At 43.5% G+C, this 25,518-nt stretch overlaps 1 protein-coding gene across 6 annotated transcripts in view; it reads right to left on the bottom strand.

The window, feature by feature from the left end:
• Positions 1-365: 365 nt before the first annotated feature.
• Positions 366-25,518, bottom strand: part of DDI2 (DNA damage inducible 1 homolog 2) — a 44,715-nt gene continuing 19,562 nt past the window's right edge. For 2 of the 6 annotated variants that reach the window (XM_045063797.1, XM_045063798.1), the window contains 4 exons: positions 24,043-24,171; positions 16,262-16,365; positions 14,127-14,316; positions 366-8,890 (listed from right to left, as the gene is read on the bottom strand). In XM_045063797.1, the coding sequence (XP_044919732.1) occupies positions 7,014-8,890; positions 14,127-14,316; positions 16,262-16,365; positions 24,043-24,171 (2,300 nt within the window). In that variant the 3' untranslated portion in view covers positions 366-7,013. The other 4 variants (XM_045063801.1, XM_045063799.1, XM_004741410.3 and 1 more) reach the window with 4 other exon arrangements.

Genomic DNA, 25,518 nt, shown 5'->3' with positions numbered 1-25,518 from the left:
GTCCCCATTTTGTAGGTGAGACGGAGGCCCAGAAAGGTTAGGAAACTTACCCAGTCACATAGCCAGCAAGTGGCAAAGCGGCCCACCTCCATAGGCTGGTCTAACCACAACACCCAACCACAACGTCTGTCACTGGGCACCAGCTGCCCACACGGTCACGGACGCGCATCTCTGACAGGAGCGGGTGGCCATGCCCCTGCATCGGTCGTCTGGATGTCAACTTTCATGGCTTAGAGATACCCATTTCTCGTGAGGTGCAGGCAGATGACGACAGATCACGGTGCCTGGGTACAGGTGACTTAAAGGGGCAGGAAGACAGCCAAGGACTAAAGTAACCATCTCAAAAGAAACTGATCAAACGAGAGTCTTATGATAAAAACTTTATTGTCTTAAATATCAAATGTTTTACACATCACTTTTTTCTTCAGAAAGTTCCTATTAAAAAAAGAAAAATAAAGTGTTTCGATTATTTAGGGCTGACTTAACATTTCAGTATGTGACAAAAACTCAAACCCAAATGCATCTAGTTCACTCAGCTGCAGACAGGTCCTATGTCCGGCGCCTAAACCAAGGGCACAGTGCAGCCAACAGTGGGATTCCTGAGTTTGGTTCTCTTAAGTTCTCAGAGTTTTCCCAACTCTCAAAACCAAAGCACTATGGGAGTGACTAAGCTACTGGCAAGCCTATTTTGCCAATCTGCCTAGTTTCTTAAAGATGCAGTAGTCTCAAAGCTTAAAGAAAAGTCAGAAAAGCAATACATGAGCAATTCCCAGAACAAAGGGGGGAAAAGAAAGGTTTCTATTTGCTAAGATTTGCCAAATATGGCTACAAAACTGGTAAACAAACCTTATTCGAGAGCGAAGGTCATTAGCCCAACTTGCCAGGACGACGAGATTTTGAATAAAAATGAGCAAATCAATGTTCACTGCAGGTACGCAGTGAAGAAAGCAGTATGATCGGTACGCTGAACTGCTCTGAGTGCATCACTATTTCAAAAGGATGATGGAGAGAACAGAGAACGGAATATAGGTGTTCAGAGAGACAGAGATCTCAGACAGGAGGCAGAAACTCAGAAAGCTGCGGGGCCTTCGGGGAAAAGAAAAGAAGTCCGGACAGCATCAGGTCATCTCAGGCTGAAGGAATCTGGAAACCAACGGGCTGATCTGCCTGCCTGGGGTAGGAGAGTGAGAGAGGTCTCCTCCTTTAAGCCACAGACGCATTCCCTCAAGGTTGTGTGTAAAGCAAGCCCCTGGTAAATACGATCTTTTCCCAACAGACAACGATTTTCCCAGGGGAAAAAACATCCAGCACACCCCTTCCCCAAGTCGGCTAATGAAAGCCTTCGTCCGGCACACATTTAAAGAAACACGGTTCTGCAGAAGTTCTAATTTTGTGTTCTACACACACACACCCCTCGCCCCGCCTTCTGTCATCTGCCTTTTTTCGGTAAAAGAAACATTCTCTAACTCCTACACCCTTGAACCATTTTCTCCGTAGATTTCATTCCTTAAGATTGTGCCCTGAAGCTTACCAGCTAGATCCCTCTCGCCTTTTACAGCCCGCAGGGTCTCGATTACCAATCACCAATATGGAGCTGATAAACTTGTGCATTCTCTAATTGTAAGCCTCAGAAGTCACTAGTAGGCAGGCCCAGAACTTCTACCTGTATGCCTCAAGATTACGACATATGTGGTGACATTTTAAATAATGGGTTGAAGAACATCCTTTTAATGGAGCTAGCCTGTCGAAGATTTAGTCGAGCCTGGAATCCTCTTGTCAACAATCCTGCCCACCCTCAGGTCCTACCGCTCACTACATCTTCTGCTCTTGATTCCTACCGCCACACCTTGCACTCAGCTGCTTTAAAACAGCAAATCCTACAGGATCCTCTGCTAAGTTCTGTTGGTCCAGATGGTCAGCATCCCAGGGCAGCCGTGCTCAAAGGGGGAGCGGGGATTCTGCATTTCTAGCCTGCGTGGAAGGATGTCCTGACGGGAAGCAAAGCTGACTGTCAAGGTGCGTACTTGGGGATCACCTCCCATTTACTTGCACATGTCTCCTAACCCTGTCCCCCCGCAGCATTTATGCTCATCTCTTCCAATATTTCTATCAAACGTTAGAACATTTTTTGGTTGGATTCTGATATTAATAAAAAATAATAATAATAAATTTTAGAGCAGTTTTAGGATCACAGCATCTAATTCCATTTTGAGCCCGATTTTCCCAATCTCGGACTTTGAACCCAATCACTTTAATATGACTTTGAAAATAGGCAAAAACATGCTAATAGGCAAAAACAGATCTTGCTCTTAGAGCTAAAATTTGTTTCGTGTCTCCTTACTACACATAGCTTCACGAGGGCAGGCTTCCAATCGGACTCAGTCACCCCTGTATCCCCATGCTCCCCAGTACTGGGCACACAGGCACTTAATGTTTGATGAATAATCAATATACTTTTTTTTTTTTTAATGTAAACTCTACCCCCAACATGGGGCTCAAACTCACAATTCCAAGATCAAGAGTTGCATGTTCTAACGAATGAGCCAGCCAGGCACCCCATGAATCAATGAAGTCGTATTCAAAGACTGATACTGTATAGCCTTCAAGAGTACCAGCTAGATTTTCTCGAACTCTGTCTTAACCACCCCAAAACAGACAGTGCAACAAAGAACATGATAAACATCTAGAAACCATTTTTTGGTACTCCCGATGCAAAAAAGCCCTAATATCATTCTTCTATATAGGGAAGTCTGTAAAGATTTGGTGCAGGGTAATTCTGAATTAACAATGAGGGTGAATCTTAGGACCCCTCCATGCATGGCCTCTACCTCTAGGAAGGCCATCTGCAAATGTTCCCCCCAATACTTTCACTTTTACTTCCCACCAAAATGTGATGCTTCTGCTATTTGGAGAAACTAAGGCACAAGAGAAAATCAAGTACATCAAAGGCTTACCCCTAAATTGTTTATTCACTGAACTCCTAGGAACACCAAACACTGAGAGGCCTCTAATGTATAGAACTGAAGCCATGATTTTACATTTCTAGTTCTCAAGGACACACTTCGAATTTACTTTGTTGTTAAAGAGGAACTGGAGTTTTTAATTCTTTCAGGAAAAAAAGCTATTTTTATTTTATGGAACATCTAACACAAAAGGTTAACATTCCATCTTCTGGGAAGGGAAACTCCTAATAACTTGTTTCTTTCTAGTTCAGCCGCAGACTATACTAAGTCACCAAATTCAAAGGAGAAATTTGGCTTTTTGGTATTTGTGCTAAGAGAATGGAAGAATGCATAATCTAATCAGCTTTTCTTAGGGTAAGTCACCAGTGATAACAAGTTTGAAATACACTGCAGTTCAATTATCCTGCTTGCGCTCATTAAAAGTGGCAAACAGGTAGGAAAAAGAAGTCAGAATGCACTGTAACTTTCCTGGCCAGTTATTTGCAAGGCTGTTTTTATATACATGGTGGGATAAAAGCCACCGTAAGTGGAAAACAGAGCTGCAGATACAAAAATTGTTTGCTTTTCAGTCTATGTAAAATTAACTGTAGAATATTTGTCAGTCACACATGTCTATATACACATGAGCTGCTGGTTAAACCAACCAAGTTTTTATGGCTTTAACTAGAGATAGAAAGCTGTGCTAAGGAGGAACAGGCAGGTTCCATTTTAACTAGTTATCATAAAATCGGTGACACAGAGTCTCATGTACCTTTCCATTTTTACGCAACCTTCTCTTGCTGGAGACAGGCTTTGGGGGAAAAAACACATGGGTTGTGTCTTCCTTTAGTACATATGGAGACAAGGAGCTCTGGGAGGTTTCAGAGGCTCCGAGGCAGAGCCATTTTAACACCCACCCGCCCACCATCTATCCAGTTCTCTTTGCCAAGCAACTGGTTATCTTTTTACGTTAATGGCTAAGGCCCTACATGTAGGATGAAGGCAACTGGCTGATGTCAGGAGGCCTACACAGGTACAAGTTTGGAAATCATTTTCATCAGCTCCAGTGGGCAAAACCTACAAGCTAGCCATTAGCTGTCTGGTTACCAAGCACACTGCTACACGCCCGAATCGACGGAGGGTAAACCACAGAAAGTCATAAAGGACAATCATCTTCTCTCTTTGGTGAATAAACAGAGACCACCGTTGAAGGTGAGCGCTGACCACAGAAGCGTCCATGACTGGTCATGGCAAAGCAGCTGTCCAGTAAAGTGGCCCATTGCTGTCTAGGGCTGACCAGTATCAGTTTTGTTGGCAACCAGAGGAGCTCACGATGATTTTATCTTATTTTAAGAGAAGTTAATCTTGAATTTATTCACTTTTTAAAATAACTCTAACTTTTTTTTTTTTTTTTTTAAAGTCATCTCTACACCCAACGTGAGGCTCTAAGTCACGACCGTGAGATCGAGAGTTGCACATTCTTCCGACCGAGCCAGCCGGGCACCCTGAATTTCTGCACTTTCAGTAAATCTGACCATGAAGGTTCACTAGTGTCATGTTCCTTAATTCCCTTTGTGTTTTAAGAACTGCAAAATTTAAAAATGATTCAAAATCCTAACAATGTCGATGACTTCACTTTCACACAAATGATGGAGCAGGAAATACGGTTTTGAAAAATCAAAAGCAATTATACGTTGAAAAATAAACGATGACAAAGGACAAGGATATTTGGCAAGTGGGTTCAGCTCATTCATTCAAAGGACTCCTAACAAGAATACGTGTACAACTATAGGCCTATTCAATTTTCTCCTAAAAATAAATATACATATGTAAAAAGCTATTATAATAAAACCTTTTCTGGGCTGATATTCTATATCCCACCCAAATCTCTGCACTGTAAAAATGGAGTGGCCTTACCTCTGAGCAGCACGCCACTGCCCAGACAGAAGACTAGGAGGCCCAGCTTCACGTAGAGGCCTTTTAGGAGTCTGTTGTCACCGAGAACTTCTCCGACCTCTCACCAATCCCACTTAAAGATTTATAAGCTTAGAGTAAATTCCCAATTTCCACCCATAAAGCAAATACAGGGGCTGTTGCATTGCTACTAGATTTTGCTTCAATCATAGCACCAACTCCTTAATTACAATCACAGCTCTAAGAGTCGGTTGACAGAAATCCTATATGCGGTTTCCTAGTGCATCTTAAGTCTTTGGTGTGGGGCAGGCAAAAGGGTCTGCAACATGTAATTGTCTACAAGAACACGTCAAGACCACCTGGCTGACCCCCTGTTCTAAGCGCCCTCTGGAAAACAGTAAAACCACAACTCCTTCTGTCAACCATCTCAACTCAGAGGGTCATGATGAATCTGCGTGACTTTCCCTCACATCACTCAAGTCTCCTCACACACACACACACACATTGCAGCAAAGGAAAAGAAGAGGGAATGGGGTAGGAGAGAAACGTCTCTAAGCGCCCCCCCCAAATGAACATGTCAAAAACTCCTGAGATATGAGCCTCCACTCTGATTGTGCTCAATGACTCGAATTTTGAGGGAAAGAATAAACTTCCAGAGAGAGTAAGACTTTAGACAAAATCATTTAACACTGAGTTCACGAATCACCCTTTCAAAACACCTGTTTTGAACACATTACGAACTACAACTTGGAATCGGGAGTCGTTCTCAAAGTTCTTTTCAGTAAAACCAAGATTTCAGATTCCTGCTAGGTACATAAAAGAGTTTATTTTCCAGGAAAAACTACCTAAAATCTATCCAGTAGGATTATTGCACAGTGGGGCCCACAGGACAATGGTTTCCGAGGGCTAGTCCTCATATAAAAAAAGGCCACAATAAATACATCTATATACTATGCCCCACTCTACCTTGACATGGTAAACACAAATATGACACGTCTTGCTTTAAAAAAGAAACTCCTGAGGAAAGAAAGGGATGGAAATCTCTACCAAGGCCACTTCAGTCAGAAACTGCAGTTGCTATTTCCGGTGCCATGAAGGACATTAACACAGAGACTGACCATTCCAAGCACCAAGGTGAACCAGTGACAAGGTTATCCCGCTTCGCAACAGTCCATTCAGATCACAGCTCAACCTGAGCTTTAGAAGAAGTTCCTAGTTAGATGAGCTTCGAAAGGAAATCAACTGCTGGCGATCAACCCACTAGTGATCTTTAAGTTCATCATCATCACTAAGGGTTGAGGGGTGATCAGTAACATGCTAACAAACCCTCCCTCTCGTCAATTCCAGTGTTTCTCGGCCATTTTTCACTCGTGATTCTTGAAGCCTCACCAAGACATTAGCAAATGGAATTACAGACTCTTCCCTTTCCTGTCTGGGTAGCACCATGTTTCACTCCGATGCGGACTTCCCCACCCCCCGCAGAGTCCCACCCCGAACACTTGGCAATCCATGCAGCAGCCTATGATGCACAAAGCAGCCCAAGCTCCAAACCCTCCCACGTCATTCCATAAAAAGGTCAAATCCTAATCACACGAATAAAAACATACCACTCTAGGAAATATCATTCCATTATCCCTCAATTTCCTGTCGTAACTGATGAATCAATACACAGAGCACTAAGTGTAATTCCAAACACCAAACCGTGTGATCCAGTTTGGAAATGGACAACTGAGACAAGCCATACCTTACCTACAGCACAGACACAGCCAAAATGGGAAGTTGATCTGCTTTTAGCTGCACGGGTGGTGGGATTTCTCATGGCTTCTGCTTTTTAAAGCATTCACTCTCATTCTAAAATGGTATGCTATACACAAAACCATCAATTTTATTCCAGAATACATCATCTTAATGATAATAAAAAGCTTTTGTATGCACATACTGCCAATACATTTAAAAAGGCCCAAATTTTAACAAAGAGAATAGACAAATTCATCAGACAAGAGATAAGTTACTTTGGCCGAAAAAAATCTTTAAAAAAAATCTGGCTCAACATTCTGCTTGCAGGTTTCTACATATACTGTATATGTGGCGAGAGTGTACATGTGTGTATAGCCTTTTTGAAGGGAATGGAGTACGGTCTAGCCTCCTGCTCCATGGTTATGTAGGAACTACAATGTTCTTTGCTAGCAAAACAAGAAGTGCAAGGTCTGCATTTCCACCAACTCGATGCAAAGCCCCAAGAGCTTCCTGCAAAGTGAAGCCGGCACGGAGAATGCGGTCAATGTCTGCGGCGGGAAAAGTTAATGGTGAAAGAGCGGAGGGACTTGCTGACAGCTGGCCGGGAGGTGGTTCGAATTCAAGACGTGGCTCTGCAGCTTCGGGACAGACATCTTCTCTGGTCTCTGGCCTGTCTGGCACTGGCTTCTGTGTGCCCTGACCCAAATCTTCAACCAGTATGAAACTGGTTTCATACTTCGTTTGCTCGCAAGTGTGACTGACTGCATCCTCCTCGCCTGCTACGAGTTTGGGGGTAATGTCCACACCTAAGGTGCAGCATGACTGATCAGACGTTTTAGTGGAGGCCAGAGTGGCAGAGCTGCTCTCCATTCTGGATTCCCTAGACTCGGGGTCACGTTCCTTACCGGTTACTAGGCCATCGCCCGGATCCCCAACGGTACTACTTTCAACTGCATCTACTCCAGCACCATCTGAAGCATCTGGTAACTTCTCTGCCCTCACCGATACAGATATGGTCTGATGAAAGGTGACTTGTGAACTCTCTTCATTCTGGGTAACTGTAAGATGCTCACTTTGGGTCCATCTTTCAGAAAGGTCCTTAATAACTGTTTGGCCCTCGGTTACCATTTCAGACTGACAGATAACTTCCCCAGATGTATTTTCTGAAGCTGGTTTATTACTAATGACCAGAAGTTCATGGAGTTCCTTCAAGGCTACTGTTAGAGATGAGCAGGGTCCCTCCGCGGACTCCACAGAGGGCTGACAACTGCCACAGAGACTTAAAGAGGGGGAGCAATCCCCATCTTCTTTACCTGTTCCAGACATTTCAGTGTTACTGTCTGGGAGCTGTAAATCCTGAGTGCAAATGGAATTACTCAAAATTTCAGACGAAGGGTTACATTTTGATGGTTCCACTTCCATCAAGGGATTATCTAAGCTGAGAGCAGATGCCCCGATGTCCCTGACACTGGCCTGCTGACCGTGTGCGGAATTACACAGAGCAACGAGGGATTCTTCAACCGTATCTACTTCCATAAGTGTTTCTGAATTCGAGCAGCCAAAGCACCCTGAAGGTAGAGTATTTTCTTCTGTTCTTGGAAGGTCCACATTCTGTTGTAGCCCGTCTCCTTCCACTGCTGTTTCCAAATCAACACTTCTTTGCTGATTCTGTTGCCTTTCTCCAACAAGCTCAGAGTCCTCTGTGTTACAGAGATGCTCTTGGTCATTTAGAGCATTCTGTTGTCCAGCCCCGTGCTGTTCATTCCCTGGTTCCTTGTGCCGCCGAAGGCCACTCACCTGAGGCAGGTTCTGATTTTCTGGATGCCGACCCTTCCCACCTAGAAGCCCCCGTGGTTCTTGCACCCTAGTGGTTGTGACAGGTACACTACCTTGCTGTCTTGTGTGGAGATGAGATCTCAGGCCCTGGGTGCTTCTTTCAGCAGATTTCTCTGTGTTATCAGCAACGATGGCTTCTTCGGAGGAATTCTGCAAAGGCAGGGCTGGACTGTGGTCTGCTGAAGAAGCACTATCAGGAAGATCCTGGAGAGGAAGATGTTCTTTCTTTTCAGAGGTTATCTGGAATTCAGCTGAAGCCTTCAAAGCCTTCACAGCTTTAGGTTCGATGCTGTCGGGGTCACTGGGCTTGATAGGGCAGACTGAAGCAGAGACAGAGTGAGCAAGACTCATAGGATTACCAATCTCAGGACTCTGTCCTAAAGGATGGGCTGGATGGTTGCATCCATCTGAAGTTGGTAATGATGACATTCCCAGTGAGGTAGTTTCTTTACCGCTTTTCTCTATATGGAACAAAAAGGAAAGGAGATGAATCAGCCAGTTACAAAGGCCACTGAATTATCGGATGATACAAATCTAAACAGGACAGAACAAAATCAGGTCCTTAAAGCTGGGTCTGCCTTATATTCACAGACTTATACAAAAATCATTCTCACTGCGGTAGACAATTGAACATCACAGCATCAGAGTAAGAGGTAGGTACGTTTTTAATAAAACGTGCACTTGAATTCAGTATTTTTCTTTAAGTACCATTAATAAACGTTCACATAGTAGCTGGGTTAGTGCAAGACTGAGGGATATTGATACGTCTTTATTCTTGGAGAGTTCAGAACTCTAGAACTTCTAGAGTTTTTCCAAGTGTGTTCTATCACTTGCCCTGGAATCACCTGGGCAGTCTGCTAAGTGTGCACATTCTGGGGTACCCATCCTTGCGAGTAAACCCAAGGTTTACTGCATTCTCATGAATCTGCATTTTCAATAAGCTTCTCAGGTGATTCTTAAGCATATTATGAATTTTGAGGATCTCTACACTGGGACGATTCTCATGTCAATGCACTTCCGGTGTTCCCAATATGAACAGGAAGGTTCTAAATGACAAGTCTAAGTCCAGGTGTATCTGGAACAGAGCAGGAATTGTAACGAGAAAGGAGAATATGCTTGGGAATCTCCAAAAGAAAGAGGAACATTCTATTTAATTCATTTCTATCCAAACTTCCTGAAAATCAGGTACAACTATGTCAGCGTGGAGGCAAAGAACAAAAATAAAACTAAAGTCAAACATATGAAGTCCGATCATCACCTTACCAAATAGGGCAACTTTAGAAAGGATGATCAGTTACTTTGTCAGGTTAGCAAAGTACAACTAAGTGAGAACATGTAAGTAGTTTAAGGGCATGGTAGGGGTGGGCCTGGCAGCAGAGGGAGATAGTTGGGAACAGCTTTTCACCATTTTCACCAGGCAAGGACAATTTAGACAGACTGCAACGGACCGAGTGCTCCCAGGAAGGCAGGCTCAAGCACCTCATGACACCGTTAATCATGAACTCTAACCGCCTTCGCCACCAATCCAGTTAAACATCGACCTCCACGCAATTACTGTAAGATCTTTAATTAAATGTGAGAGGTTGGTAACAAAAATTACTTCCACAATATAATCTATCAAGGCAGATGTGACTCAAATGCTTCATGCTGATTAACATCCAATGTGGGGGGGCCTGATCTTCGGAGGTCATGAAGCAATCCAGTTAGGATTCGAAAAGCTCTCAATCATGACAATGGTTCACAGCACGAGCAGATAAAACACTCACTATGTCAGAAGTTACTGACTTCTTGCAAAACAATCTTCTAGCTTAAAGGTGAATGGCGATTAGTTTTCTTTCTCAATCTCTAAGGCTGACTGAAGGAGGTTCAACTGTGAATTAATGCTGACAGAGAAGATGCGTTACTGCCCAGAGTCCGTGTGAGTGGCCTGGGGGATATGATACCAGCCTCCGGGCACCGGCATGCCACTGAGGACAACTGCACGAGGTCAGGAGAACGTGGCCTCCAGGTGTCTGGTACTCACTAGGAAAGCAGCACACGGTCCTCCTGTAGCCGAGATGGTCGGTCTCACTGGCCTAAGTCCTCTAACTGTAGGGGAGCACTGGGTCAGTACTCAAGGGCAGAAGGGGATGAGGACAATGGATATTAAGACGAATTTAAACCGTGCCTACTTTACCCCACCTTTGTAAGGAAAAAGGAAAAAAAAGAAGAAACTGAGTGCTAGGTATCTAATTACAACCAGCCTGCAAAGCCCTATGAAGTCCCAGGTTGGGAGTTTAAAGAAAGACTGTCTTTCTTCCTCTTGAGAAATCAGCCGGGGTGCCCAGGCTGCCGCCTCCCAGATTTACTCTCCAGGGAGATGGGGGGGCGCAGCGCCTCCGGGAGAGAATCTGTCAGGCTAGGGAAAGAAAGAAGAGCCAAATGTCAGCTCTTCTTTCTGGGAGAATAAAACCTCAATCCTGCCCGCATCAGTGAACTTGTGTCGCTAGACAAGTCAGCTGGTCTAGGCTTCCATTTCTTCCACAGTGGACTGGCAGTTTCTACCTGTCTCTACCTCTAGGTGGCTGTGTGCAGTGCTAGGAAAAAAGAACTTTTCAGGTTTTCCCAAGACACGGACTCACGAAACCCGATGGTGTAGTCATCCCCAATGACAATATGCTACGGTGTTGACATTCTTGATCTGATATATTCACCATGGCCAGATGGGCCCTGTTTTTCCTGGGATCTCCCTCCCCTCCCTGGGCTGTTCCAATGGCTGAGAAGACTTTGCATAGGAAATTGTGCTCAGATATGTACGTGTGCCAACACACAGATGCATATACAGGCTAGTTGTAACCAGATTAAACAAGGTGAAATGGATGGCAGAAGCTAAATTCCAAAACTGCTGCAGATACAGAGACTTTCAGACCACAGACGATAACTGGATGGAAGGCTTAACGTGGTGTCTATAAATACCTGGTCTGGGGCCCACTCCAGCTGCAGTACACACACACTACATGCATCATGGCTTCTGACGCTCTGTTTGAATTAGGAAACAGACAAGCAAACTTGGGTTAACAATGCAAACCACACAGCATGCAGGGTTTTGTCTCCATTCCTCTGCCACCTTTACAATCAGGAACTGGTAGAGTCAAGCTTGGGGAAGGTTTCCGTAGTCTGGCTGGTTTAATTCTCTCACAATACATAAAGCAATGTGTCAACTTCAACAGATTTTTCAATAGAACTTGGAAAGAAATGAACTTCACACACCCACACACATGGAATTCATGGGTAGACATGTGGGACGGGGGGAGCACATACTCCGAGACGGGATCACACGGCATGGAAACCTCCAAAGGTGAGAGAACATGTGTAACTGTCACTTCCCAAATTTTCTTCTCAGATGAGATTTTTAGAAGAAAAACAACTCAAAATGGATTATCCTGGGCTCTCTTGCAGCCAGTTTTTAGAAGATGTATTAGATACAGCTCCTATCCAGGTTTATTGCCCCATTGATAGAAAAGATAAAGACACTCTGGTGTAAGTACCCACGAAAGAAATAGTTTTTAACAAAAATACTTTCACCTACTATGTCCAGAGTTTTGATTTTGAGGATACTGGCAAGTCGGTGTTCTAAACAAACAGGATCTGATGTACAATTATTTCACTATTTAAACATTACAAAAATTAGGACGAGCCACATATCGTAACAAAAACAGCACACGGGCACAAAACCCATTTTTAAAATCCTTTTAAAAAATGTTTTTATTTTTTAATTTTGCTTTTAATATCCTTAAAGTAATCTCTAAGCCCAACATGGGTCTCAAACTCATGACCCCGAGATCAGGAATTTCACAGTCTACTGACTGAGCCAGCCAGGCGCTCCTCCTTTTAGTCTCTTCAGTTGGCACATTCCCTTCACTATGCCTGAAAATACCCATGGTTTTTATTTTAATTTCCTAAACTTTTTATTTTAAGAAGTAATTACCCAAAGAGGGTAACTGTTAGTAGGTTAGAAAGCATCGCTATCATAAGCTAGTGCTTCTCAAATAGAAACACCAAACTGTGGGGGAAAAACAGAGATTTCACAATATGATAATACACCTTCATTTTATGAATACCCAGTATTATGACTAAGCTGACAAGTTACTGGAACAGGTAAAACCTTCTAAGTGGGTATGTCAAACTCAGTCAAGCTTGCCTTGCAGGGAAGACTGAAACTATTAATTTAGTCTCTGTCTTGTTCACAATTCTCCCCTTCCTGCAAAAGTTAAGTCACAACCAGAGCTGTACTTTACATATAAAACTCAAAGGTGCCAGAAGGTGTAGTGGAGTGTATGTATTAAGAACAAGGCCAGCTTGGAAAACTGTCTGCAAGCCACACCCATTTTAAAGAGGCTCAGGTCTAGACCCCTGGGTGTTCTCTAAGTGAAAACACTGGCAAAATCTGGTTGTTTATTTTGTAAAGATCCTATCTTTGTTGTTGTTAGAGGAGAGCTATTTCCCCGACTTGTAGCTCTAACATACCAGAAAACACGGCACATGGTATTAGTCACTGATGAATGATTACAGCTCAAGACTTTAAAATAACCCCACCTTGAAAGTTAATTCTCTTCAGCTTCTAGAAAATGTATTCCAGAGTCACTGTTTTATAACAGATGGGGAACAATTATGCCATGAAGGTAGATTTCAGCAAAAATGTGTTCTTCCATTTAGCGCAGAAAACTTGACTTGGTCTTTAGATTTAAACAAGCCACGACAATTGAGACTTATGAAAACATGATTAGGTATCCCCCCCATGTCAACAGCTGACCCACTGTTCTAATTTGGCCCAAGAACGCACTATGCAATCTCATTAATGGTATAAACACTGTAGTTTGATTAGTGCTCAATTATGCGTCTTTGTCGTCAGTTCCTCTATGGTGGCAGCACTTTCAGTAGATATTAAAGAGGTCAGGACTGCTCAGTCACCACGACAATGCTACAGTTCAAAGGACATGGGCCCAAGAAAAGGAAAAATAATTTTCAGGGAAACTGTAAAACTCGAAAGGAAATGTCTGATTACTGTATTTTTTTTCTTTTTTAAAGTAGACTCCATACCCAGCATGAAGCCCAATGTGGGGCTTGAACTCACAACCCTGAGATCAAGACTTGCACTGAGATCAAGAGTCAGACGTTCAACTGACTGAGCCAGCCAGGCGCCCCTGCAGTAATTTTTGTCAGGAAAAAACAAACAAGGGGCACCAGGGTGGCTCAGTTGTTAAGTGTCTGCCTTCGGCTCAGGGCACGATCCCAGGGTCCTGAGATTGAGCCCCGCATCGAGCTCCCTGCACAGGGGGAAGCCTGCTTCTCCCTCTCTTACTCCCCGCTGCTTGTGTTTCCTCTTCTGCTGTGTCTCTATCACATAAATAAAATCTTAAAAAAAAAAAAAAAAGAAACAAGACTTTTTAGGAAGCCTACCAAAATGTGCCTAAACAAGTAACTCCCTGATGCACCTACCTAGTGACATAGCAATGGGTCTGTCTAAACACCGAGGTTTCCTTTCCTGGATTCAGAGATAGGAGGAGGTGGTGAGAGAACAAGGAACACATCCATGACAGCATGATGACACGGATTAGAAACGGGAAAGGCCCCCATCCCTCTGAAGCTCCACCCTCCCCTGCCCACAGACCAGTAGTAACAAGAAAAGCCATTCAAGAGCTTGGCCGCTGCAGATACCTGCGTCCTCTACGGACTTTTGAAGAGCTTCTGCTAGTTCCTGGTCTGCAATCTCCTCCGGCCGCACGTCCTCTCGCCCAGCCCCGTATGCCAACCGGGCACACTCCGGTAACTCTCCCTCGGGGAGGAAGGTGGTCTGAGAGCCAGTGGTGCCGATCACGAGCACATTTTTCTTGAGGTCAATGGAACACTTAGAAGGAAGAAACCAAAGACTGAGGACAGTGGATAAAATGCCATGCGGAAAAAATTTTCACGAATTTAAAAAAAATTTTTTTTTTTTTAAAGATTTTATTTATTTGACAGAGAGAAATCACAAGTAGATGGAGAGGCAGGCAGAGAGAGAGGGGGAAGCAGGCTCCCTGCTGAGCAGAGAGCCCAATGCGGGACTCGATCCCAAGACCCTGAGATCATGACCCGAGCCAAAGGCAGCGGCTTAACCCACTGAGCCACCCAGGCGCCACACGAATTTAAATATTTAAGTTTTATTTCATCTTGAAATATTTTAAGCATTTAAAAGTTTATAGCAGAATCCTCTTCATAGAACACAGTTTACTTACTCATTTAACCCGAGCTCTATTCATTTCTGAACTTAAATGTAATACATGTTCATTATAAAAATTTGGAAACATGCCAGGCATAATCAGCAGCCCCACTTCTTAGAAACACGAAAGTGATTTTCTTATAAAACTGAGACATACTATTTATACATTCACATTTACATTACTATTTACATTTTGCTTACTGCATAAAGTACAACTTATATTTAAACTCTACACCAATGGTCTCAAAAGTGGTATGACGGGCAAAGCCATCTCTACAAAAGTCTTCTTTTTATTTTTTTAAGATTATTTATTTATTTATTTGACAGACAGAGATCACAAGTAAATGGAGAGGCAGGCAGAGAGAGAGGTGGAAACAGGCCTCCTGCTGAGCAGAGACCCTGATGCGGGGCTCGATCCCAGGACCCTGAGATCATGACCTGAGCCAAAGGCAGAGGCTTTAACCCACTGAGCCACCCAAGTGCCCCAAGTGTTCTTTATTTCATACTTATGCTACCCTTTTTTTTTTTGGTCTGTATATCTGTGTATTTGACATAGCACAGTACACAATACATGTTTTATATCTATCAAGTTGGAGAATACTGGTCTATACCATGACTAACAAGCAGACAAGAACAGTGACAAGTTAAAAAACTGGGTTTTATTAATACATGCATTCACTCATCCCTTCCACTTAAAATTCTGCACCTTTATTAGACTATTAATGCAATGTTTTATAGGAATTTAGTAATAAAATTTTTTTTGAAGAGTATTAGTGACATAAAAATATTGACTAGATGGGAAATCCTGCTGTGAAAAATCTTATTACCCAGTGGACACTAACTGCATCTTCAATCAGAAGAGGTTATGTTCAAACAAATTATTAGGCTTTAGAGTGGAAACACAAGTATCACTGCAAGCTAATGTATTTACACATCATTCTCCCTGTACTAAATAAGCATTTCCATTCCCAACATCTCACGTACACCTTCCTCAATCCCACAGCTCTTCTGCCTAGTGAGTAGGGACTAAATGTATATTTGCAGCAGAAACATCACCATCATGGTAGACTTTGTGGCTCAGTGAGTTAAGTGTCTCACTCTTGACTTTGGCTCAGGTCATGATCTCAGGGCTGTGAGATTAAGCCCTGCATCAGGCTCTGTGCTGGGCATCGGGTCGGCTTGAGTCCCTCCTCTTGTCCTTTGGCCCCTCCCCCACCGCTCAAAAAAAATTAACATCATATCTTGTCCAGATCCCTACAAACCCATCAAAAATTACCTGAGTTCCTATCAGAAACTAAAAATAACACACAAGAATAAAGTTGCCCAAATAATCTCAAACAGATGGCAAGATTAAAAAGATTCAGAGGGAAAAAAAAAAAAAAGATTCAGAGAGATTTCACAAGAAGATATTCTATTTCCTCTGATACATAATTTCAAACCACGCATGATGACATCCTCCACTCAGGATCTTTCCAGGTTGGAGAAGCCATGGCTTTTCAGTTTTCCAGGATACACAACCGAGGCAGACAATGCACTGATAACCACGTAACACACGAAATGCCGACCCCAAGACAAAAGCAAAGCCCTTGATTACCTGATGCCGCTTTAGCATGTCCAGACCCAGAAGCATGTCCATGGGCTGCTCCTCAAGTATAGAGAACGAACACGCCAGGAAATCACCTTCAATCTGAACCTGAGCTAAAGCACATTAAGAAAAGAGATTATGGATTTTTATTTTAATCTTACTTATTTATTGTCACTGATTTTTGCTTCAAAAGCCTCACACAAGCTTTTGGAAATGTATCTACCATTCTGGGCCTTGTGTCCTGTAATCAGTCACAGTCAAGGCAAAGCATGAAACGGGTGAGTTAAGTATGAAGATCCAGTAAGTGCAACCATCAGTTTGAAAGCCAATGAAAGCACCAGCTTGTAAAGTGGATAGAGTGGAACCACCCAGAATATCTGGCTTGATAAAGGATACCATCAGGACACGTGTTCAGTTGGTAAGGAGAGCTGGCATTAAGGATGGTGATGGGAATCAGTTCCTCCAATACTAACCGCGTGCTTCCTACACACTTACAAAAGGCTTTCTAAAAGGGAAATAAGGGGCGCCTGGGTGGCTCAGTGGGTTAAGCCTCTGCCTTCAGTTCATGTCATGATCTCAGGGTCCCGGGATGGAGCCCCAAGTCGAGAATCCCTGCTCAGAGGGGAGTCTGTCTCCCCCTCCCTCTCTCTGCCTGCCTCTCTGCCTACTTGTGATCTCTGTCTGTCAAATAAATAAATTAAAAAAAAAAAAAAAGAATTAAAAGGGAAATAAAATCTGTACACAAGTTAACCTCCAAAAAGTAAAAGGTTTATTACTGCCTGTTATAATAAAGTCTATATTTGCAAAAGTTGAGACAAACCAATGCCTGTCTTTGCCTGGAGTCTCTTGCTTTTGCCTCTTTCCTTTATTAGTCCTCTTACTTTATATACAAATATATACATATATATATATATATATAATTACTTTGTTATTAAGTGTATCTTTTTTATTTTATTTTTTTTTTAAAGATTTTATTTATTTATTTGACAGACAGAGATCACAAGTAGGCAGAGAGGCAGGCAGAGAGAGAGGAGGAAGCAGGCTCCCTGCTGAGCAGAGAGCCCGATGTGGGGCTCGATCCCAGGACACTGGGATCATGACCTGAGCTGAAGGCAAGAGGCTTTAACCCACTGAGCCACCCAGGCGCCCCAAGTGTATCTTTTTTAAAAAGAAGGTCTATTGGGGCACCTGGGTGGCTCAGTGGGTTGGGCCTCTGCCTTCGGCTCGGGTCGTGATCCCGGGGTGCTGGGATTGAGCCCCATGTCAGGCTCTCTGCTCAGCGGGGAGCCTGCTTCCTCCTCTCTCTCTGCCTACTTGTGATCCCTCTGTCCAATAAATAAATAAAAATCTTAAAAAAAAAAAAAGGTCTATTTATTTTTTGAGAGAGAGCGTGCCAGTATACATGCTGGGGGAGGGACAGAGGGAGAAGGAGGCACTCCACTGAGCAGGGAGCCAACTCAGGACTCGAACCTAGCACCTTGGGATCACCCTCGCAAACTCTCAACTGACTGAGCCATCCATGTGCCCTTGTTCTTTTTTTTTTTTTTTTTTAAAGATTTATTTATTTGACAGAGAGAGAGAGATCACAAGCAGGAAGAGAGGCAGGCAGAGAGAGAGAGAAGGAAGCAGGCTCCCAGCTGAGCAGAGAGCCCGATGCAGGGCTTGATCCCAGGACTCTGGGATCATGACCTGAGCCAAAGGCAGCGGCTTAACCCACTGAGCCACCCAGGCGCCCCTATGTGCCCTTGTTCTTAAGTGTATCTTACAAACAGAAGAGTATACGAAATGTGTCTAGTATAAAGCATAATAGAACAAAGATCGATGCATTTATTTCCCAGGTTAGGAAGCAGAAAGAGCAGAAGTCCCCTAAATCTTCCACTGACACAACTAAGTGACTTCTCCAACCTTCACTACTATCCTGGTTTTTGTTTTCCTCATTCCCAGCTTTTTAAATAATCCTTACCAAGAAGGTATTTGCAAACGACGTATCAGATGAAGGGCTAGTATCCCAAATCTATAAAGAACTTATCAAACAAAACACCCAAAGAACAAATAATCCAATCAAGAAAAGGGCAGAGGACATGAACAGACATTTCTGCAAAGAAGACATCCAGATGGCCAACAGACACATGAAAAAATGCTCCACATCACTCAGCATCGGGGAAATACAAATCAAAACCACAATGAGATATCACCTCACACCAGTCAGAATGGCTAAAATCAACAAGTCAGGAAATGACAGATGCTGGCGAGGATGCGGAGAAAGGGGAACCCTCCTACACTGTTGGTGGGAATGCAAGCTGGTACAGCCTCTCTGGAAAAGAGCATGGAGGTTCCTCAAAAAGTTGAAAATAGAGCTATCCTACGACCCAGCAATCGCACTACTGGGTATTTAGATACAAATGTAGTGATCCGAAGGGGCACATGCACCCGAATATTTAGAGCAGCAATGTCCACAATAGCCAAACTACGGAAAGAGCCTAGATGCCCATCAACAAATGAATGGATAAAGAAGATGTGGTGTATATATACAATGGAATACTATGCAGCCATCAAAAGAAATGAAATATTGCCATTTGCAATGATACAGATCGAACTAGAATTATGCTGAGCGAAATAAGTCGATCAGAGAAAGACAATTATCATCTGATCTCCCTGATATGAGGAATCTGAGAGGCAACATAGGGGGTTTGGAGGGGTGGGGAAGGAAAAAATGAAATAAGATGGGATCGGGAGGGAGACAAACAGTAAGAGACGCTTAATCTCACAAAACAAACTGGGGGTTGATGGGTGGAGGGTAGGGAGAGGGTGGCTGGGTTATGGACATTGGGGAGGGCACGTGCTATGGTGAGTGCTGTGAAGTGTGTAAGCCTGATGATTCCCAGACCTGTACCCTAATACTACTAATAATACATTATATGTTAATAAAAAATTAAATGATAAATAAATAATCCTTACCAGTTCTGTATGATTTCTAAGCAGCATTACTGTTTAACTTTGTGTTTTTGAACTACTACTTGCTTCTTTACTCAGAAAGTATTTTGAGATCTATCCCTGTACATGTTGACTCTGTTTCTTTCTCTACAAATCACCCCTTCGAGTACTATAATGTCTAACAGACCACAACTGATTTATTGATTCTATTGCTCTGGGACTTTCTGGGTTGCTTTCAGGTTTATGCTGTGATAAGCAATGTCCCCTGAATATTCTGGTCCTTGTCTCCTGGTGTGTATTCAGTTTCTCTGCCAGTACATATACGTATCAAAGAAAATGGAATCAGAGAATTCTAGGGGACATTAGGCTCAACTTCGCTGGGTGATGCTGAATTATTTTCTACAATGTTTTTAGCAGTGTATGAAACTTCCACTGCCCCACATTCTTACCAACATTTGGTATTATCAAATTTAAAATCTTGCTAATCTGACAAGTAATTTTCTATTTCCCTGATTAATAATGAACAAATTTTCATATATTTAACCACTTGGGTTTCCTGTTCAATAGCGCCTGGGGCATCTGGGTGGCTCAGTCAGTTAAGCATCTGACTTTGACTCAGGTCATGATCCCAAGGTCCTCACATGGAGTCCCACAGCAGGCTCTGGCTTGGTGCGGAAGTCTGCTTCTCCCTCTGCCCCTCCCCTCGCTCCTGTTCACTTTCTAATTAGGAAAGAAAAAAAAAGTAGCGCCTGTTCGGTCCTTTCTGTAATTTTTTTGCAAACTTTTCTTTTTCTTTTTTCTTTTTTTTTTTTAAGTGGGCTCCATGCCTAGTGTGAAGCCCAAAGCAGGGCTTAAACTCACAACCCTGAGATAAGACCGGAGTTGAGATCAAGAGTTGGACACTTATAAATGAGCCACCCAGGCACCCCATACTGTCTTTTTCACTGAGATGAAGGACAGACAACACACACAGAATGTATATATTCTGAATCTAAATCCTTTATTAGTCCTATGTGCTATAAAAATTCTTTCCTACTTTATGTCTGTTCACTTTCTTTATGCCTTTTGATGAAAGTTCTTAATCTTAATATGGCCAAATCTGTCAATAATTTCCTTCTTACCTTTAAGGAACCCCTTCCCCATGCAAGATATTCTCTTATATTTTCTTCTAAAAGCTCTGACTTTGCCTTTCACATCAAGGTCTTTCACCAACCCTGAACTGACATTTGTGTGTGAGAGAGACAGGGTCCAAGTTCCAATTCATTTTTTGCACATGGATACCCAGCTGTCTTAGCACCTTTCCTGAAAACTTCCCTCTGCTCTGTAAGACTGCCTCTCTCATTTATCAAGGTTCATGTAAACGTGGGTCTGTTTCTGTTCTAGTACTGTGGTCTTGACATCTAGAAGAGGAAATTACTCCAGAGTATCTCGCCTATTCCTACAATAAACAGTCCATAAAAAATTTTAAGTTAGCATCATGTCTCACAAAAAAACAAAAACACCTGCTGAGATCTTAAGGGTATTACAATGACTCTGCTCTTGACGAATGTGGGAGAATTACCACTTTGGACATCCTGAGTCCACTTATCTGTGACATAGCCCCCCTTCACTTAGATTTCCTTTATAATTGTAGGCTTTCTTCCGATCACAGGCACAGCTTGCCCGTCCACAAGGAAGGAGGACACAAGGGACTGGTACTTACTTTACTTCCTCCTATCATCTTCCTACTTAAAACCACAGAAATTCTGAGAATTCAGACTTGGAAGCAACCATTGTGTGACAGTACAGGTCCACCGTGTGTAGGGAAGTATATGCAAGGAAGGTGTTTAAACTTTTCTTAGTCTATATAAATCAACAAAAGAAAACACAGAAACTCTAATAGACAAATACATTACAAAAGAGAGAAATGGGCAGAAACTACCACTTGCAATAAAAGAAAAGAAACTTACAATGAAAAAAAACCCAGCCTTTTTTAATCTTTACAGTAAGGGAGTAAAAACTAAGAATCCCTGATTATGTAAGCACCTCAAGATAAACACTGATTCAGCACTGGGAAAGCCACTCTGGTACGAGTTAGAAATATATCAAGGGCCTTTAAGGATTCATAACCTTTGATTCAACAGCTTCACTTACGGGAATCTTGACTAAGAAAAAATTAAAATGTGCATAAAACTACCACTGCCATATTACAATAATAAAATATTGGGGGAAAATTTTATCCTAAAAGTTGACCATTAAACCCATAGAAGAGAATGCTATGCATCTGAATGATGCTTATGAAATACACAGTAATAGTGAGAAAATGTTATTTTTTCATAAAATGGTTTAAGTTTCTATGTTATATGACCACTTTTTTTTTTTTAAAGATTTTTTTTATTTATTTGTCAGAGAGAGAGGGAGAGAGAGCGAGTATAGGCGGACAGAATGGCAGGCAGAGTCAGAGGGAGAAGCAGGCTCCCTGCCGAGCAAGAAGCCCGATGAGGGACTTGATCCCAGGATGCTGGGATCATGACCTGAGCTGAAGGCAGCTGCTTAACCAACTGAGCCACCCAGGCGTCCCGACCACTTCTTCTTTTTAAATGAACTCTTTTCTCAGCACAACTGTTATTGTAAGCTGAACTTTTTTTTTAAAGATTTTTATTTATCCATTTGACAGAGAGACAGAGATCATAAGTAGGCGGAGAGAAGGGCGGGAGGGGGAGAAGCAGGCTCCCTGTTGAACAGAGAGCCCGATGCAGGGCTCCATCCCAAGACCGAGATCATGACATGAGCCGAAAGCAGAGGCTTAAACCACTGAGCCACCCAGGTGCCCCATACGGCCACTTTTTTTTTAAGATTTTTTATTTATTTGACATAGAGAGATTTCAAGTAGGCAAAGCAGCAGGCAGAGAGAGAGGGGGGAAGCAGGCTCCTCACTGAGCAGGGAGCCTGATGCGGGGCTGGATCCCAGGACCCTGAGATCATGACCCGAGCTGAAGGCAGAGGTTTTAAACCCACTGAGCCACCCACGTGCCCCATATATGACCACTTTTTTTGCAAGAACAAAATGCATGGAAAATAGGCCAGAAGGAGATTAAGTCCAAATGGTACCTAGTAGTTGAGTCTCACTCAAAAGGATTTAAAGTATTAAGAAAAAGAACAATTTTGGTTAGAGATGAAGGACTGAACCCATGGATTTACCTCCTTTACTCCTTAAAAATTTACAATAAAATTGTTTTTTTAAGGTATAAATCACTAAGGACAAAAATCATGGACACAAAACTGAAACATAATTTTGTAACAGAAAGCAGAGGACAGTAAGGAAAACAGGGAAGCAAGCCAGTTCGTGTCTCAGCACTCCCCAGAGGCGACGGTCCTGTGCAAACAGGGGTAGAGGTGGGTGCAGAGCAGGAAGACTGGTCAAAGTCTCTAGGGGAGGCACAGTTAGGTCTCGGGGTTCTCTCTGCTCAGTCAGGCGACTTCCTTTCACCCCCACAGCAGACCAGGGGTTTATTTTCTCAAGAGGGCGATACAGAGGTGGGCACCGAACGAGACAGAGACACAGCAAGCAGGGAACTGAAACCCAGGGGGAGGAAGTATAAGTTTACTGAGCTCTACCCCTTTTCCCCCTTTCAACTTCCAGATCCCCCACAACCGCCATGACTGCCCACCCAAGTCATCTTCCAAATAGCCTTCTGGTGCCCCAGTTTCAATATGAGCAGATGCCAAGGATCACCAGACGTTTGAGAAAAGCATCTAACACAGAAGTCAAATAAATGCAAAACGTAACAGAAAGGTGGGAAGGCAAGTTTGAGGAAATCTGGCAAACAATGAACACACCCGGGACGCATGGGGAGAGAGAGAGGAAAGACAGGAAGCGAGAAGACCAGCCCCGGAGAGACGGGTCACTCCACCCGAGCAACAGGCATCCAGGAGGTGGGAGCGTGCAGGGAGTGAGAAGGACGCAGCACAGCGCGAGACAGATCTACAGCTGAGCACAGCCCTGCGAAATTTCAGAACGCCGAGGTCACAGAAGAGTCTGCAAGCTTCAGAAATGGAAAGAAATCTTTCACATAAAGGATCAAGAATTGGGACAGCAGCCAGCTTCTCTACAGCAACACTGACAAAAACTGTGGAAAACAAAGATGATTTCCAACTTAGCCAGACTGGTAGAATACAAGGACAAAAAGACAAGCTCTGACATTTAAGGACTCAGTTTCCTCCCTTACTTTCTCTCGGGCAGCTACTGGATGCTGTCCTCTAACAGGCCGAGGAGCAAGAGTACAAAGAGTAGAGAAGGGACGCGCGTGCTCCGATCTAACGGCAAGGGGAAAGCGGCCTTGGAGACCCAGGAAGGGAACTTCTGTGACAGCAGCTGTGGCGCAGTTCTGGACACCGTCCAGTCTCCAGAAGAACCGTCAACAGGAAGAAATGCATAAGGAAGATTTACACAACTAGGTAAGTGTTTGGGGATGGAGTAACACATAGAATCCCAAATGACTGAAACAAAAGAATTATTACAAGAAACATAATACTAGACACAAATGGAAAAACAATCCCTTTCAATTAGATGGCTCAGCTCTCTACAGTATTTACGTATCAGTAATAGCACAACACACACGTTATTTTGAAATATGGAGGCAGGCACCAAAAGAAATGAGCTCAAATAGTTGAAAAGGATTCTAAGGAGCAGGAACACGGAAGTACACAGTGACTGATCTTTTTATAACCAGCTAGAACATGTACATGTGTAATACAGACAGAACAGAGGATTTAACATTTCTGGGGATTAGGCTTGCCGGATCAGATAAACCTCTGAAGAATAAATTTTTAAGACTCTGCTACTCTGAAAAGACTCCCGCAGCGCCTCTGCTCACCGAGATGCACCCTTCCAATAATCTTCTGGGTGCCCACTCCCTTGGCGATCCCTGCCCACCGACGGTCCACCAGCCTCATTATGTTACACCTTTCTGCACAAGCTTGGCTCATAATAGTCATCTGGGCACCTGGAGGTGGAGGGAAACATCAGAGAATAAAAACAAAGCCCACACTTGTGTTAAGATTAAAACATGCAGCCTGAGAACAGGGCAGAGAGCAAATACACCCCCACGCTTTTGTCTGAGTACAATGACTCACACCGAGCTTAAGCTAGCCCTTAGCTGTTCCCACCACACTGAATTCAACTTTCAGTTCCTCGCTGGAATCTGAAACAGTGTAGAAACCTGGCAGGGAACGAAAGAATACTTTGTTGAAATGTAATAATTGGATGACATTTTAAAACGTTACAGACAGAAAGCAAAACCACCTGGAGGGGAACCCGTGTCTACAGATAGGGAACGCCAAGGTAAGCACCACTTCACACTCAGCTCCGTCTTCACCAAGTATCTCTAAACATCTTACTAGATTATTTTTACTTCAGACTCTGGGACAGTGTAATTTACCAGGTGAAACCTGCAGTCTCTCCAACAAGGAAGAGCTGAACTCCCCATCTCTGCACCAACAAGCATGCCCCAGGACAAGAGGGCAGTCAGGGTCCTTTCCTGCGTGTGTTCACCTGTACGGCCAGAGGGGCCTGGGCAGGAGACGGTCTCTGTTTCCCCTACATGTGGTCCTAGTCTCCCATGGACTCTAGTCTATCGCCGTGTGCTGGACATTTCCTTCTCAAAGCCAACAGGTATAAAGCCCTTTCTCCCCCAAGTAGAGCTCACCTCGGATTTCTCTTACCCATGAAATTACTTTCCTGCAACATAAAACTCGGCACTGTTCACGCGTGACTCCCTGTCTTTCAGCCTTCCCCCCACTCTCAGACTCTGCTCCAACCCTGTGAGTAAGTTTTATGCAATTTCTATTTCTGACCTACCTTCCTTCTAACTATAGCAACCAGTGTGGCTCACCCCCTATTCCCCTCACTAGTGGACAAGTTCTCTGGTTTCCAAACCACTCTGCAGAGGTATAATTTAAAGCAAGGGAAATAGTTCTGACTCTGACCCTGAGGGATACAGAATTTTCCAGATCTGTCACTGTTTTCAGTCTTAAAACATCCTCCACGGCTCCTCCTCTTTGTAAGATCAGCCTCACACCCCCTCGCCACAGCTGCACAGTCCACCTCACCCCGGCCGAAGTGCTTCCGGCTGCTACAGACCGATGTCTGTGTCCCCCCCAAAACTCCTACGTTGAAACCACCACGTTCCTAATGTGGCTGCATCAGCAGGTGGGGCGTGTGGGAGGGATCAGGTCATGGAGGTGAAACTCTTCGGAACGGGATGAGTGTTCTTGTACAAGAGACCCCAGAGAGCGCCCTCACTCTTTCTGCCATGTGAGGACACAGCGGGAAGACGAACGTCTGCGACCTT

The sequence above is a fragment of the Mustela putorius genome, unplaced genomic scaffold (genome assembly GCF_011764305.1).
Source record: "Mustela putorius furo isolate JIRA1106 unplaced genomic scaffold, ASM1176430v1.1 tig00003853_pilon_pilon_pilon, whole genome shotgun sequence".
Lineage (NCBI taxonomy): Eukaryota > Metazoa > Chordata > Mammalia > Carnivora > Mustelidae > Mustela > Mustela putorius.
The sequence above is the reverse complement of the archived record's forward strand: the minus strand, read 5'-3'. Positions and strand labels throughout refer to the sequence as shown.